This window comes from Primulina eburnea, chromosome 9 (genome assembly GCF_022965805.1).
Source record: "Primulina eburnea isolate SZY01 chromosome 9, ASM2296580v1, whole genome shotgun sequence".
Classification (NCBI taxonomy): Eukaryota; Viridiplantae; Streptophyta; class Magnoliopsida; order Lamiales; family Gesneriaceae; genus Primulina; species Primulina eburnea.
The window spans coordinates 2670279-2683768 of record NC_133109.1 but is presented as its reverse complement, the minus strand read 5'-3'; the positions used below and the strand labels follow the sequence as shown (position 1 = coordinate 2683768).

Below are 13490 nucleotides of genomic sequence, written 5' to 3'. Positions count from 1 at the left end.
GTGGAGGGGCGCAGATACTCATCTTCCACACTAATTTCTGATGATAATCTGACCGCGTATGGGTTGAGTCCCCGGGCTGAGGATCCCGAAGATCACATTATTGATGAGGTGGCAGGCTCGGGCTCTCAACCCGGTAATTCGCCCCTCTTTCCTGCCGCCTCCTTCCTTGTTCCCTCCTTGATTTATTTAACATTATTCTTTTTTGTCCAGACAATTCCGAGATGCAAGCAGCTTTTGCTAAAAGACGAGCAGCTGAGAAAATCGCCCGGGAACAGGAGCTTGCGGCGCGCCATGCAGCCACCGAAGCAGAAAAGAAACGTGCTGCCGAGGAGGTGTCTCGAGGAGTGGCAGTTACTGGGGAGGATCTTCCCCGGGAAGATACTTCTCGGGCAATGGCTGAGGCTGTAGAGGATGCTGAAGATCTCGCCCCTCTCAGTCAAAGAAAAAGAAAAGCCACGGCGGAGCCCGAACTGGTTGTTCTGGAAGGCCCATCTGAGGGTGATCCCTGCACTTCCCCACCTGCACAACCCCAACCGCCCCCCCAAACTACTGGGGCCTCAACCTCCGAGCTCCCTTCCAACAATATTTTTCTCGAGGGAGCTACTGTTAGTGGTGCTAAACGCTTCAAGCAAATGCTCAGCCCCACTGAAGCAATATTTTTGAAGAGCATCCCTGCCACTAACAGATTTTTGGAAGTATCAAACCGGCTTCTCTCGGTAACTTCTTCGTCTTACAGCTTAATATTGATACCGACCTATTTTTCCTGACTTTTGTCTCTATCCAGGCGGCTCAAATGATGGTCTCGGCCTTTGAGGAAGTGGCGGCAGTGGCCACCAGGACGAATAGACAGGCTCGGGCGTCTCAAGAAGTTCATGACCAGCTCCGAGGGGAGATCGCCCGGGCCGATAAGCTGCACGAGGAGAAAGTTGCCGGGCTCCTTGCTTCTTTGGAAAGAGCCAATCAACAATTGGCTTCCACTCAACGTGCTCGAGATGAGAGTTTTGCTCGAGAAGAAGCCTCTCAAAAGCAAATTGCTTTTCTGGAATCCCGAGCTCGATTTCTTGAAGAAGAAGCCACTCTTCAACAACACCGGGTTGTGGCTGCTGAAGATAAACACAAGCTTTTCCAGCTCACTCATGAGGAATGGAAGACTGTCTTCCTCCGATCCTCGGATTTCCAAGCGGCTGTTGAAGATAGATCGTATAACTACTTCAAAGTTGGCTTTGCGAAATGCCGGGAGCAATTTGAGGAGGAGGGCTTGATTCCGGCAGACAAGGAGGGCTTTCCAGACATAGATCGAGCCATTAACTCCCTTCCCCAGGATGATGATGCCGACAAGGAGACTAAAAAGGCTCCTGAAAAGACTGGGGAATAGTCTGCTGTAGTATTTTTAATTTAAGATTGTTTCTTTAGATTTCCATACTTCCTTGTGTAATTCTTGCCCCCGGGCTTTGGCTATAAAAATCATTTTTCCTTGCGCAATATCTTGATTTTTAGCGGCCCCAAATATTTTATATTCGATAGGAAATTAAAGAACGCGAACCTTGCTAAATACGGAGTCTTGAGCCCGGGTGTAACTCCTTGGGCTTTTTAGAACCAAGGTACGGAGCCTTGGGCCGGGAAGCATGTCCTGGGACTTGGGAATGGTCGAGGTGTGTGGCCCCGAGCCAGGGTGTAGTGCCCTGGGCTTTTAAGAACCAAGGTGCGGAGCCTTGGGCCGGGGAGCATGTCCCGGGACTTGGGAATGGTCGAGGTGTGTGGCCCCGAGCCAGGGTGTAGTGCCCTGGGCTTTTAAGAACCAAGGTGCGGAGCCTTGGGCCGGGGAGCATGTCCCGGGACTTGGGAATGGTCGAGGTGTGTGGCCCCGAGCCAGGGTGTAGTGCCCTGGGCTTTTTATTGTTTTCTTCCGGAATGCGGGAGATAATAACACAACACTTCTGAGAAAAGCAAATCTTTCATTTACGTCTTTTGGCGAATAGATTACATCTGTCAAGTATAATATTGCTTTAAATTAAATACATTCCAAGGTCTTTTGAGAGGGCGTCCTTGTGCATCCTCTAGATAAAAAGATCCGGAGCTGAATCTCCGAGTGATTTTGTAAGGCCCTTCCCATTTTGCCTCTAATTTTCCCACCTCTCCTGCTGGATTGACCTTTTTCATGACTAAGTCTCCAATTTGAAAGTCTCGGATTCGGACCTTCTTATTGTAAGATTTCATCACTCGACCTCTGTATGCTTCCATGCGGATAAATGCCCGGTCTCTCTTTCCCTCGACTAAATCCAACTCCCTGGCTCTGCTTTCATCATTATCGTGTGGGTAAGATTCTACCCGAGGAGAAGTCTCTCCAATCTCAACTGGGAGAACTGCTTCAGAGCCATATACGAGGCTGAAAGGGGTTTCCTGAGTCGGTATCCGCGGAGTAGTCCTGTAGGCCCAAAGAACACTAGGTAATTCTTCAACCCAATCCTTCCCCTTACCCTGAAGTCTCGTCTTCAACGCCTGTACAATGATCCTATTGACAACTTCTGTTTGGCCATTTGCTTGAGGATAAGCCACAGAGGTGAAGGATTGAGTGATCTTCATTTCTTGGCACCATGCAACAATTCCTTTGCCTTGAAATTGTCTGCCATTATCTGAGATTAATCTCCGGGGCACTCCAAATCGGCATACAATATTTTTCCATAGGAATTTCAGTACCTCCGTTTCCGTAATTCTTGCCAAAGGCTCAGCTTCCACCCACTTGGAAAAGTAATCGATTGCCACTAACAAAAATTTCTTCTGAGCTCGGGCAAGCGGGAAAGGACCTACAATGTCCATGCCCCATTGATCAAAAGGGCAGGATGCCCAAATAGGCTTCATAAGAGCAGCCGGGCTGTGTTTGAAATTTGCATGATGTTGACAGCCTTCGCAGGTTTGAACCACCCGAGCTGCATCCTGACCAAGGGTTGGCCACCAAAATCCTGCAAGCATGGTTTTTCAAGCTAGAGACATTCCGCCGAGGTGCACCGCGCAACATCCTTCATGAATTTCCCGGAGTACATAATCTACCTCCTTTTTAGGTAAGCATTTTAAAAGAGGCCCCTGAAATGATCTTTTATACAAGATTGCGTTTAAGAGCACAAACCTGGGAGCTTGTCTCTTGATCTTCTGAGCTTGACCTCTGTCCTCGGGTAGTGCACCCTTTTCAATAAATCTGATTAAGGGCGTCATCCAGGAGCTTTCTGGATCGGGTGTTCCTTCTTCGTCCATCGAGAGGATCAAGCGGGAGACATGCAATACCTCCCGGGTGCTTACTTCACTTAGGGATGCTGCCATTTTTGCCAGAATATCTGCCTCGTCGTTTTCTTCTCGGGGGATTTGCTCGATACTCCAATCCGAAAAGCCTTCTGCTCGAGCTCTGATAAGTTGTAGATATTTCAGCATCCTATCATCTTTAGCTTCATACACACCCTTTATCTGCTGTGTTACGAGTTGTGAATCAGAATATATAATTATCCGGGAAGCCCCGACTTCCCGAGCAGCTCGTATTCCAGCTAGCACAGCCTCATATTCGGCCTCATTATTAGTTACTCGGGAATCAATCCTTATTGCCAATTTGATTTTTTCTCCCCGGGGAGATATCATCACGACTCTTACTCCGCACCCCGCAAGGCTAGACGCCCCATCTACAAAAACTCTCCACACTTCTTCTCTACTAGGCTGGATCATCTCAGATAAAAAGTCTGATAAAGCTTGTGCCTTGATAGCCACTCGTGGTTTGTATTCGATATCGTACTCCCCCAATTCCACCGTCCACTTAATCATTCGCCCGGATACCTCAGCATGGGTCATGATTCTACCAAGAGGGCTGTTGGTAAGAACCACTATATGATGCGATAAGAAGTAAGGTCTTAGCTTCCGAGCGGTCACGATCAAAGCCAATGCAACCCTCTCCACCTCTGTATATTGGAGCTCGGGCCCTCTTAGAGCAAGGCTGACATAATAGACAGGCTTCTGATCAGAGCCTTCTTCTTTGATCAACACTGAACTGACAGCATGCTCTGTAGAGGATAAATACAGGAATAATCGCTCCCCGGGCTCGGGCTTTACTAATACCGGGAGCTCTGCAAGATGGACTTTCAAGTCCTGGAAGGCTTGTTCACATTTATCGTCCCATCCGATAACTTCTGTGTGCTGATCGGGATATAAATCGAGAAAGGGAAGCAATCCTTCCCGTCAGCTTTTGCACCTCTTTTACAGACTGGGGAGAGGGCATACACAAGACAGACTTTACCCTCTCCGGGTTTACCTCAATTCCCCGATCTGTTACCATGAATCCCAGAAATTTGCCACTCTTTACGCCAAAAATACATTTGGCCGGGTTAAGCTTGATCCCATGTTGTATGAGGGTGGCAAAAGTTTCCTGTAGATCATCAATAAAAGTAGTGACCTCCCGGGTCTTGCTTAAGATATCATCCACATAGACCTCCACGTTCCGCCCCAGCTGTTTATCGAACACTTTGTCCATAAGACGTTGATAAGTGGCCCCTGCATTCTTCAACCTGAAAGGCATTACAATATAACAAAATGTACCTCCCGAGGTGACGAAGCTAGCTTTATCTTGATCTTTTTTGGCCAAGGGAATATGATGATACCCCTGGTATGCATCCATAAAGCTCAACAGCTCATAGCCCGAGGTGGAATCTACCAGCTGGTCAATCCGGGGCAGCGGATAATGATCTTTGGGGCACGCTTTGTTTAGATCGCGGAAGTCTACGCACATGCGTCATTTGCCAGTGGATTTAGGTACTAAAACCACATTGGAAAGCCAAGTAGGGAATTGAATTTCCCGAATATGCCCCGCCTTTAGGAGCTCCTTGACTTGTTCAGCTATGACTTTGTCCTTTTCAGGACCAAAGTGCCTCTTTTTCTGTTTCACGGGGTGAGACCCTGGGAGGATGTTTAAATGATGCTCCGATATAAAAGGGGAAATCCCCGTAAGCTCCTGCTGGGACCAGGCAAACACATGAATGTTAGTTTTTAAACATTTAATTAAATTTACCCGGGTGGTCGTGCTGAGATCCCGAGCCACCCGGATTTGCTGTCCTGGCCCAATCTCCACCGCCTCCTGCTCTTCCTCGGCCACAAAGTGTATCTCCCCTTCCTCTACTATCCTTCCTCCTGTCTCACCTATCTTAGCCCTCTTCTCCTCCTTCTTAGATCTGTTCTGATCCGCCCGGACCGCTTCCACATAACACTTTCTAGAAGAGGGTTGATCTCCCCGGACTTCTCCTACCCTTGCTCCCACAGGAAATTTTATTTTCTGGTGGTAGGTAGACGCTACAGCCCTTAACTCATTCATGGCCGGCCTCCCAAGGATGATGTTATACGATGAGGGGGAGTCCACCATAGTGAAGGAAGTCATCACTGTTCTCTTGAGATCGTGAGAGCCCAGGGTCAGAGGTAAAATAATCTCCCCTTCCGGATAAACCACGTGCCCGGCGAAGCCAAAAAGAGCAGTTTCCACTGTTTCAAGATGATAGCCCTGTAAATCCATCTGCTCAAAAGCATCTTTGAAAATTACATTGACAGAACTGCCTGAATCCACGAAGACCCGCAGAATGTCATAATTCGCCACTCGGGCTTGGATCACCAAGGCATCGTTGTGGGGTAGATTCACCCCTCTCAGGTCCTCCGGGCCGAAACTGATGATTGCCTCACTCTTCCTCGATCCTTCCACCTCCAAACACTCTCTCCTACTCCTTGACTTCCTCGCTCGATTGGAGTCTCCATCAGTAGAGCCTCCGGATATCATTTTAATCGTCCCTACAACCGGGGGTGACTTCTTTCTTTGCTCGGGTTCAGGCCCCCTCCTCCTTCCAGGTTCGATTCTAGGATTGTTTCTCACACCCCCTCCCCGGGAACTAGATCCGGGCTGCCGGGACGTCCATGGCGGCACCCTAGACATCTGGGTATTGATAATGGGCCTTGGGAGGGAAGGCGCAACATAATTTCCCTTCAGAACTTTGCAATCCTCAGTGTTATGGTAGCCTAACTTGTGAAGCGCACAAAATCCCTTTTTCTCTGGCCGGGCCAGTTGATGATCCGGGGCCAAATCCCTACTACACTCCTGCACCTCCCTCTCTCGGGCAATCTTCAGAGGCACATGATGAGAGAAATGCCCTGAATTGCCCATCTTTTGTCCCCTCTCCTCGGGCTTAGATACCCGGTCTCCTCTTTCTTTCCTCACCGCTTCCCTCTTTTGTTTCTGGGCTTCCTCCATATTTATGTACTTCTCTGCCCGGGATAACAGGTCCTCAAAATCCCCGGGCACCTTTTTGGTTAGTGATTTGAAGAATTCACCCTCTCTCAAACCCTGGGTGAAGGCAGTAGTCTTGGTCTCGGTGGCACAAGACGGGACGTCTAGAGCCACTCTGTTGAATCTTCTGATGTAAGCCCGCAAACTCTCCTCAGGGCTCTGCTTTACCTCAAAAAGACTGAAGGCGGTCTTTTTGTATTTCTTACTACTACTAAAGTGGTGTAGGAATACCTTTTGGAAATCTCGGAACGAATGCACGCTTTGGGGGGACAAACCCTCAAACCACCTCTGAGCGGAATCCACCAGAGTGGTCAAGAACACTTTGCACTTGATTCTATCAGTATAGCAGTGTAACATGGCCATGTTCTCGAATCTGGCTAAATGCTCCTCCGGGTCCGCATTGCCATCATAATCTTTTATTTTGGCAGACTTGAAGTTTCCAGGAAGAGGTTCCCGAACAATGATATCGGCAAATGGACATCCCTTTGCCGCGGCCCGGGCAGAGCTGCGACTTTCCAGCTGTCCTTCTATGACCTTCATTTTCTGCTTTAAATCTTTCAACTCCTCTGCTGTAGTCGGAGCCTTCGACCCGGCACTATAATCTACATTCTCTTCACTCCCTTCCTCCTCCTCCTTTCGCCCCTGCTCCTGTTCTTGCTCCTGCTCCTGCTCTGGGGGTGTGTTACGTCGAGAAACTTCTTTCCGGGCCATAGCATGAACCATTGCATCAGCCATCATTTTTTTTAATTCCTCTTGGGTCATGGTTACGAGATTCTGGTCGGTATTATTAACGTTTACTTGTCTTGAAGATTGTCCCCCGTCCGCCTGGGCCCGGGAGTTATCTTGATCTGTTCTTCTGGTACGAGCCATATCAACGCCTCGAGCTCAATATAATTTCCCACAGACGGCGCCAATGATGAGATCCTCTTGAAATGGGCGAGCCGGGTACGGAGCTCCAATCGGATCAAATCAACAATTTTTAATGTTTTGGGAATTTTGAGCGAAGACAATGGCTTGAACAACACCTGCAACAATGAAAAGAACTCGTGAATGGGCGCCGGAGGGGTTTCCGACGTAGCCACTCCGATGATAAAGTCAGCAGGTTGTATGATGATGAACTTCGAACAATATTTTAGGAAAAATACGTAGAATGCTTAAAGTTCAAAGTTTTCTCTTTCTTCAGGGTCATTTAATGACATTAATACCTGCTATTTATAGGAGAGGAATGGGTAGTTACCTCGATTCCCGCGTCACCTACTAAGTCGGTTTACCATACTAGCTTCTGATGACTTCTCGGACACTCCAAACCCAAGTTGCTCTGGCGGATTAGATTGCCTGTAATGATTACACTCGAGTGTGGCTCATTTATCGAGGTAGCGCTATTCTCGAGGTTGCCCAAGTGGGTATCCAACCGAGAACACTCCCTGGACAGGTGAGAAGCACTCGGCCAACTCTATGAGGACCCGGGCTACTGGTAAAGGACTGCAGATGAAGCCAACACACCCGGGAAGGGAAAACTTACCCGGGCATTCACAAAACTACCCGGTACCCCGGTTTGTACACATGGGTTTCAGATGAACAAACCCATATCCTTATAGGGGTATCAATAATTAAGTAATAAATTTTCTACAATTTATATATATTTCAAGTTCAACCATGTATATTCAAATTGAATCCAACCCAACATGTATACATAATATGTAATATATATATATATATATATATATATATATATATATATATATATATATATATATATTTCACACGAACCCAAAAATTAGGATGAGTATGATCATATATATATCACACAGACACGATATATATATATATATATATATATATATATATATATATATATATATATATATATATTTCACACGAACCCAAAAATTAGGATGAGTATGATCATATATATATCACACAGACACGTCCCTGCACTAGAGCAACAACGGATTTATTTGAAGCCACGATTAATTCCTATGTTTTGAGCATCCTACATATATTTTTACTAAAACAACACATTGCATTTTGAACCAGAAATCTTTTATAATGTATTGATTTCGAAGCGGATCGATCGATGGATCGATCAAGGAGTAGCTACGGATTGTTGATGGTGGGTGCTCATCTCAGACTCTGTGATCATGTCATTCTTCTTCTTCTTCTCCTTGCTCATTTTTTCTTTCTCACCAAGAAAGTATGATATAAATCCCCAAAGAGACAGAAAAAGAGAGACACCCTTTTCAGATTGGAACTTCTCGTGGTAAAATATCACGGCTAGTAGCTCAGTTACCGGCAGTAACACTGTAATTACTATGCCCGATAGAAGGGATGACGAGTAAAATATTATACCAATAGCTCCCAAGAAGAAACACTGCCAAATTATTGCATTCCAAACAACTACTAAGTAGTATTTGGCCTCTCCTAGTTCGTATTCTTTTGCTTCTCTTGGTATTGCCTGCCAAAATACAACTTTTTTATATATATATAAAAAAAAACCATTTGGTAGTATGTATATATATATATACAGTTTTGATATGCAGAACACTCATTGTATACAGTTATATGAGTATCGATGAGGGGATACTCTATTATTGAATGTAGAACTTTTCTATATTTCATCACATCTAATATATGTATGTCACATCATCGATACTCACAGTGGCGGATTCACCATATGACCACGAGGGGCCACGCCCCCCTCCCAATTTTTTTTAAAAAAATTATTACTATATAATATATATTTTATTATTTAGTATATATATAATTTGACCTATAAAAAATATGAAGTATTTATAATTAGTCTAATGGTTAAAGACTTTCAAGGTTTATACGTGTGGTCCGTGTTCCATTTTTTTTAGGGGTTATATGTTATATTACTTTTAAATATTCTGTTTATTTTTTTAATTATTGTATTCTTATTATTGAAATTTATATGCAAACATATAATAATTATTTTCCTATTTTTGTATGCGTGGGTTGGGGTGAGTCGGCCCCCCCAAACTTATAATCCTGGATCCGCCCCTGGATGGATACTCACATAAATATGCACGGTGAATATGTAACATATCAAAATATATATATACTTTTACGGGATACATGTTATTTTTCATAAGCTAGAGTTAGCAGACACGATATAACTCAAATATTTTTATACCATGAATACAATCCAAAACAAAAAAATAAAATTAAACTATGGCACGCAACCAATCTTCATATAGTAATTGCATTTATTTCAACTTAATTATGATAAACGAACACATCATCTAGCTACTAGCTAGCTATATATATATATATGTCATACAAATGGATTTAAAATTATAAATTTATTTAAAGGATAAGTAGTGTTTATCTCATTCACACTATAGTTGGGTTAGGTTCATTAATCTGTATTCAATCAGACGGCCGTAAACTTTAATTTTGTTGTCTAATTCCAATTAAGTTTGAAAGCCAAGTTAATCTTAAATAATATATCAGTGTTGAAAGATTTTCAATCGGCAATCATCCCCACTACTTTAGGTTATTAATGTTAAATAAATAGTTTGAGGTGGGCACTATATATATTTTTTTTACAAAAAAATAAACATAAAAACTCAATTGAGGCTGTCTTACCAGCTAACCTCGTAAGACAGATTTCAAAATCGACCCATGAAAATTTTATTTTTGATGGCCAAATATAATTTTTCATTGCAAAAATATCATTTTTTGTCAGCTATGTTGTGAAAAAAATTGTGTAATATATACTGATTTGAGTTAAAAGTATTTCGCCTATGAAAAATATTAATTTTCATATTCGAAGTTTATTTTTCACTGCAAAAATATTATTTTTGTTATTTATTTTATGAAAAATATTGTGTAATATATGTTAATTTGAGTGAAAAATATTACTTTTTATTTTAAAAATATTATTTTACATTATATATATGAATTAGGTCGACTCCATCCCACGCATATAGATCTGTGAGCTTGTTGTCTAGGAGACCTACTCAAAAATAAATATACATATCTAATCATACATACATATATATATTTATATATTTCATAATGGAAGGACTTATAAGTTAAGTAAGATATTGACATGCATGTGCATAAATATAAAATATGATTCAAATTTTCAACTTTAGACTTTCTACGTTCTTCATTTCAACGAAGACCAAAGATTTTCAAATTTGAATGAATCGTTAGGTTTTAAATATATAAGATGTTTTCAAGTCCACTTATTAACGCATTTCAATTGTCAGTTTTTAGTTATTGATTAGTTTTATTAAAGTTGATGTTAATTCATTGGCAAAAAATGGTGTGAGACGATCTCACGGATCGTATTTTGTGAGACAGTTCTCTTATTTAGGTTATTCATGAAAAAATATTACTTTTTATGTTAAGAGTATTATTTTTTATTGTGAATATCTTTAGGGTTGACTCGTCTCATAGATAAAGATTCGTATCGTCTGACAAGAAACCTACTCTAATTCATTTTAGAAAGTTTATAATGAAAAAATACCATATATAATATAATAGATTCGAGAAGTTATCAACATGTAATTAGTTAAATATTGTTAGCATTATTAACAAGACACAGTTGGGTGCCAAAGATATTATGCATGAATTGTTTGCACATCTAATATTTAGCTCAAATTCTATAAAGTATTAAAATCATAAATTATTATGTTATTCAAACAGTGAAACGTCTACAAATTAATAATATTGGTCGATAAATTAATAATTTATTAGTTTAAAGACTACATTTTCAATTTAACAAAAATAAATTTAATTAAATAAAAAAATCATTATCTTTGACTCCTATTCATTGAATAAATTTATAATTTATCATACATACAATATATTATACATCTAAGGAGGTATAGGAGATTTTATGCTTTTTTTAAATAATATATTTTTATGAAGTTGATAGAATTTCTATTGACTTTTGCAAAATCTTACATATTTCTAAAACAAATACACAGAATCTTATAGATTTATTTTGCATAATTTTTAATGACATCTGTAAATTTTCCATAAAACCATATGGATTTTATAATTTATGGCTGTGATTTTTTAACGAACAGTAATTCAATTATTTTTATATCTCATATTATATTTTTTACTTATTGATTTAATTTATGAAAGACAATAGATAAGTCAGTACTAAATTTATCGTAATTAAATTTCAATTATTCAAGTCAATTCAATATGTTTATTTAGATAATTAATATTTTTAAAAAATACATAACAATAATTTTCAAATTAATAAATAATAAAACTTAAAAGAATTTCATTTATTTTAAATAAATTTTTGTATAAAAAAATATTTTTTAGGCAATATCTCAAACAAAAAAATAAAATAGACAATTATTTATATCTGAAAATAAATAATAATAATAATAATAATTAAGTTAAAATATTTGTAATGAGTGTAAATTTATAAAATTTTAATATATATATATATATATATATATATATATATATATATATATATATATATATATATATATATATATATATATATATATATATATATATATATCAACTTAATAAAAAAAATTATTCACAATCATCTTCAAGAATTTTGAGTTATAAACAAAATTAAGATATAGATTAAATAAAATTATAAAAAAATAGTTAAACGTCAAATTTTATATAATAACTAATAAAAAAATGCTTTTAAAATATCTAAATAAAAAGAAAAATATATGGACGAAAAAATAATGAACATTTAGGGTTTGTATTGATATTATTTTTAATAGAAATAAAAGTTAATACGTTAGTACGAGAGATTTCTCAATTAAATATACATCCAAATATTTAAGTTGAATCGATGATATTTTTTGAAATTTTATATTGTTATCTTAGACTTTAATTATTATACTTAATAGAATTTCACACCGTAAAAATATATTAATATTTTCAATATCTATACAATTTTGCAAAGTTTTTAAAAATAAATTTGAATACCACGTAGTTTTTATGAAATATATAAAATTATAAATCGAATAAGACTTTTAAACTACGTAAAAATCATTAAAATCTAGAACTAATCAACCCCTTTCACCCGTAGAACTCAAAATGATAATTGAAAGTGTTGCGTGTAAGAATTGTTACCTGGAAATCTTTGTTGATGAGCATGCCCACTGTACAGAAGGCGGTGGCGAAAAAACACAGCACCATCTGAATCTCCAGTACAAGAGTGTATGTTAATGCCTGTCCCGCCTTCAAATACATCAGCTCCACCATCGGCAGAATCAAGCCGTACAGTGCCGCCGCACCCAACGTCATGAAAAACCCTTCAAAATACTGCTTATCCGACTCCCCCTGTGGCCGATCACCGTTCGAGTGAAGCCCCAAAAGCACCGCCCCCACCGTCAGCAGGACCACAGAGTTAATGGAGTACGCGGTGAACTTCTGCTTCACGAGGAGGAAAGCAAACGCCGCCGTGAAGGCCAGCTGAGTGGCGATTAACAGGGAAGAAGTCGACACCGGAAGCTTCGCTACGCCGTATGCGTAAAGATAGTCGTCGAAGCCAGTTAAGATTCCGATCACCGCTGCCGCCAGGAACACTTGGGGTTTCATGAAGAATAGCTCGGTGCCGGGGTTGTTTCTGCGGCGGCGCAAGTAGGAAACGAGGAGGGGGATGAGGATAATCGGCCACCCGGCGGTTTCGAGCCAGCTGGAGAACCAGATCCGTTTGCCGCCGCGGATGAAGTACAGGCGCATGATCAGTGGGCCGCCGCAGTTCCCGACGGATAGTATTATGCAGTTGATGATTAGGAAGATCCTTCTCATGGCGGCGGTGGTAGTGGCGGCCTGAACTTCCATCAGTGATGAATTTTTCAATTTATTCTTTTTTATTGCTCAACTTTGAACCGCTGAGGATTTTTGGATCAGACTTTGCGGACTTCAAATCAACAGACATGCATTTTATTTGGTTTCTGATTAGTACTCCAAATGTTGGGGAAATGTACATATTTAATATTTTAGATTGCCATACGAGTAGGACTAGTGTTTTAAAAAGTCTGTTTAAGCACGTTTAAGTTTGAAACTTGACAAAAACGTCATGTTTCGAATAAAAGCTGAAAAAAACGGTTAAACTACAGTTTGACCGAATTAAACGTAATTAAAATTTTTAATTAAGTGTGTTTAAGCACAATTAATCACATATATTTATTTTTAATTTTTTTTATTTTGAAGGTATGTTTTT

General features: G+C 40.1%; 2 protein-coding genes across 2 annotated transcripts; both read right to left on the bottom strand.

Annotated features, from left to right (window-relative positions):
• Positions 1 to 4765: 4765 nt before the first annotated feature.
• Positions 4766 to 7060, bottom strand: LOC140842123 (uncharacterized). Its single transcript, XM_073209934.1, has one exon. It carries the CDS (start codon positions 7058 to 7060, stop codon positions 4766 to 4768), a length of 2295 nt encoding a protein of 764 aa, XP_073066035.1.
• Positions 7061 to 8236: 1176 nt separating this feature from the next.
• Positions 8237 to 13236, bottom strand: LOC140841114 (purine permease 3-like). The gene is made up of 2 exons (XM_073208316.1): positions 12395 to 13236; positions 8237 to 8753 (listed from the first exon to the last, which is right to left on the bottom strand). Exons 1-2 carry the CDS (start codon positions 13106 to 13108, stop codon positions 8385 to 8387), a joined length of 1083 nt encoding a protein of 360 aa, XP_073064417.1. The 5' UTR covers positions 13109 to 13236; the 3' UTR covers positions 8237 to 8384.
• Between the last annotated feature and the right edge of the window lie 254 nt (positions 13237 to 13490).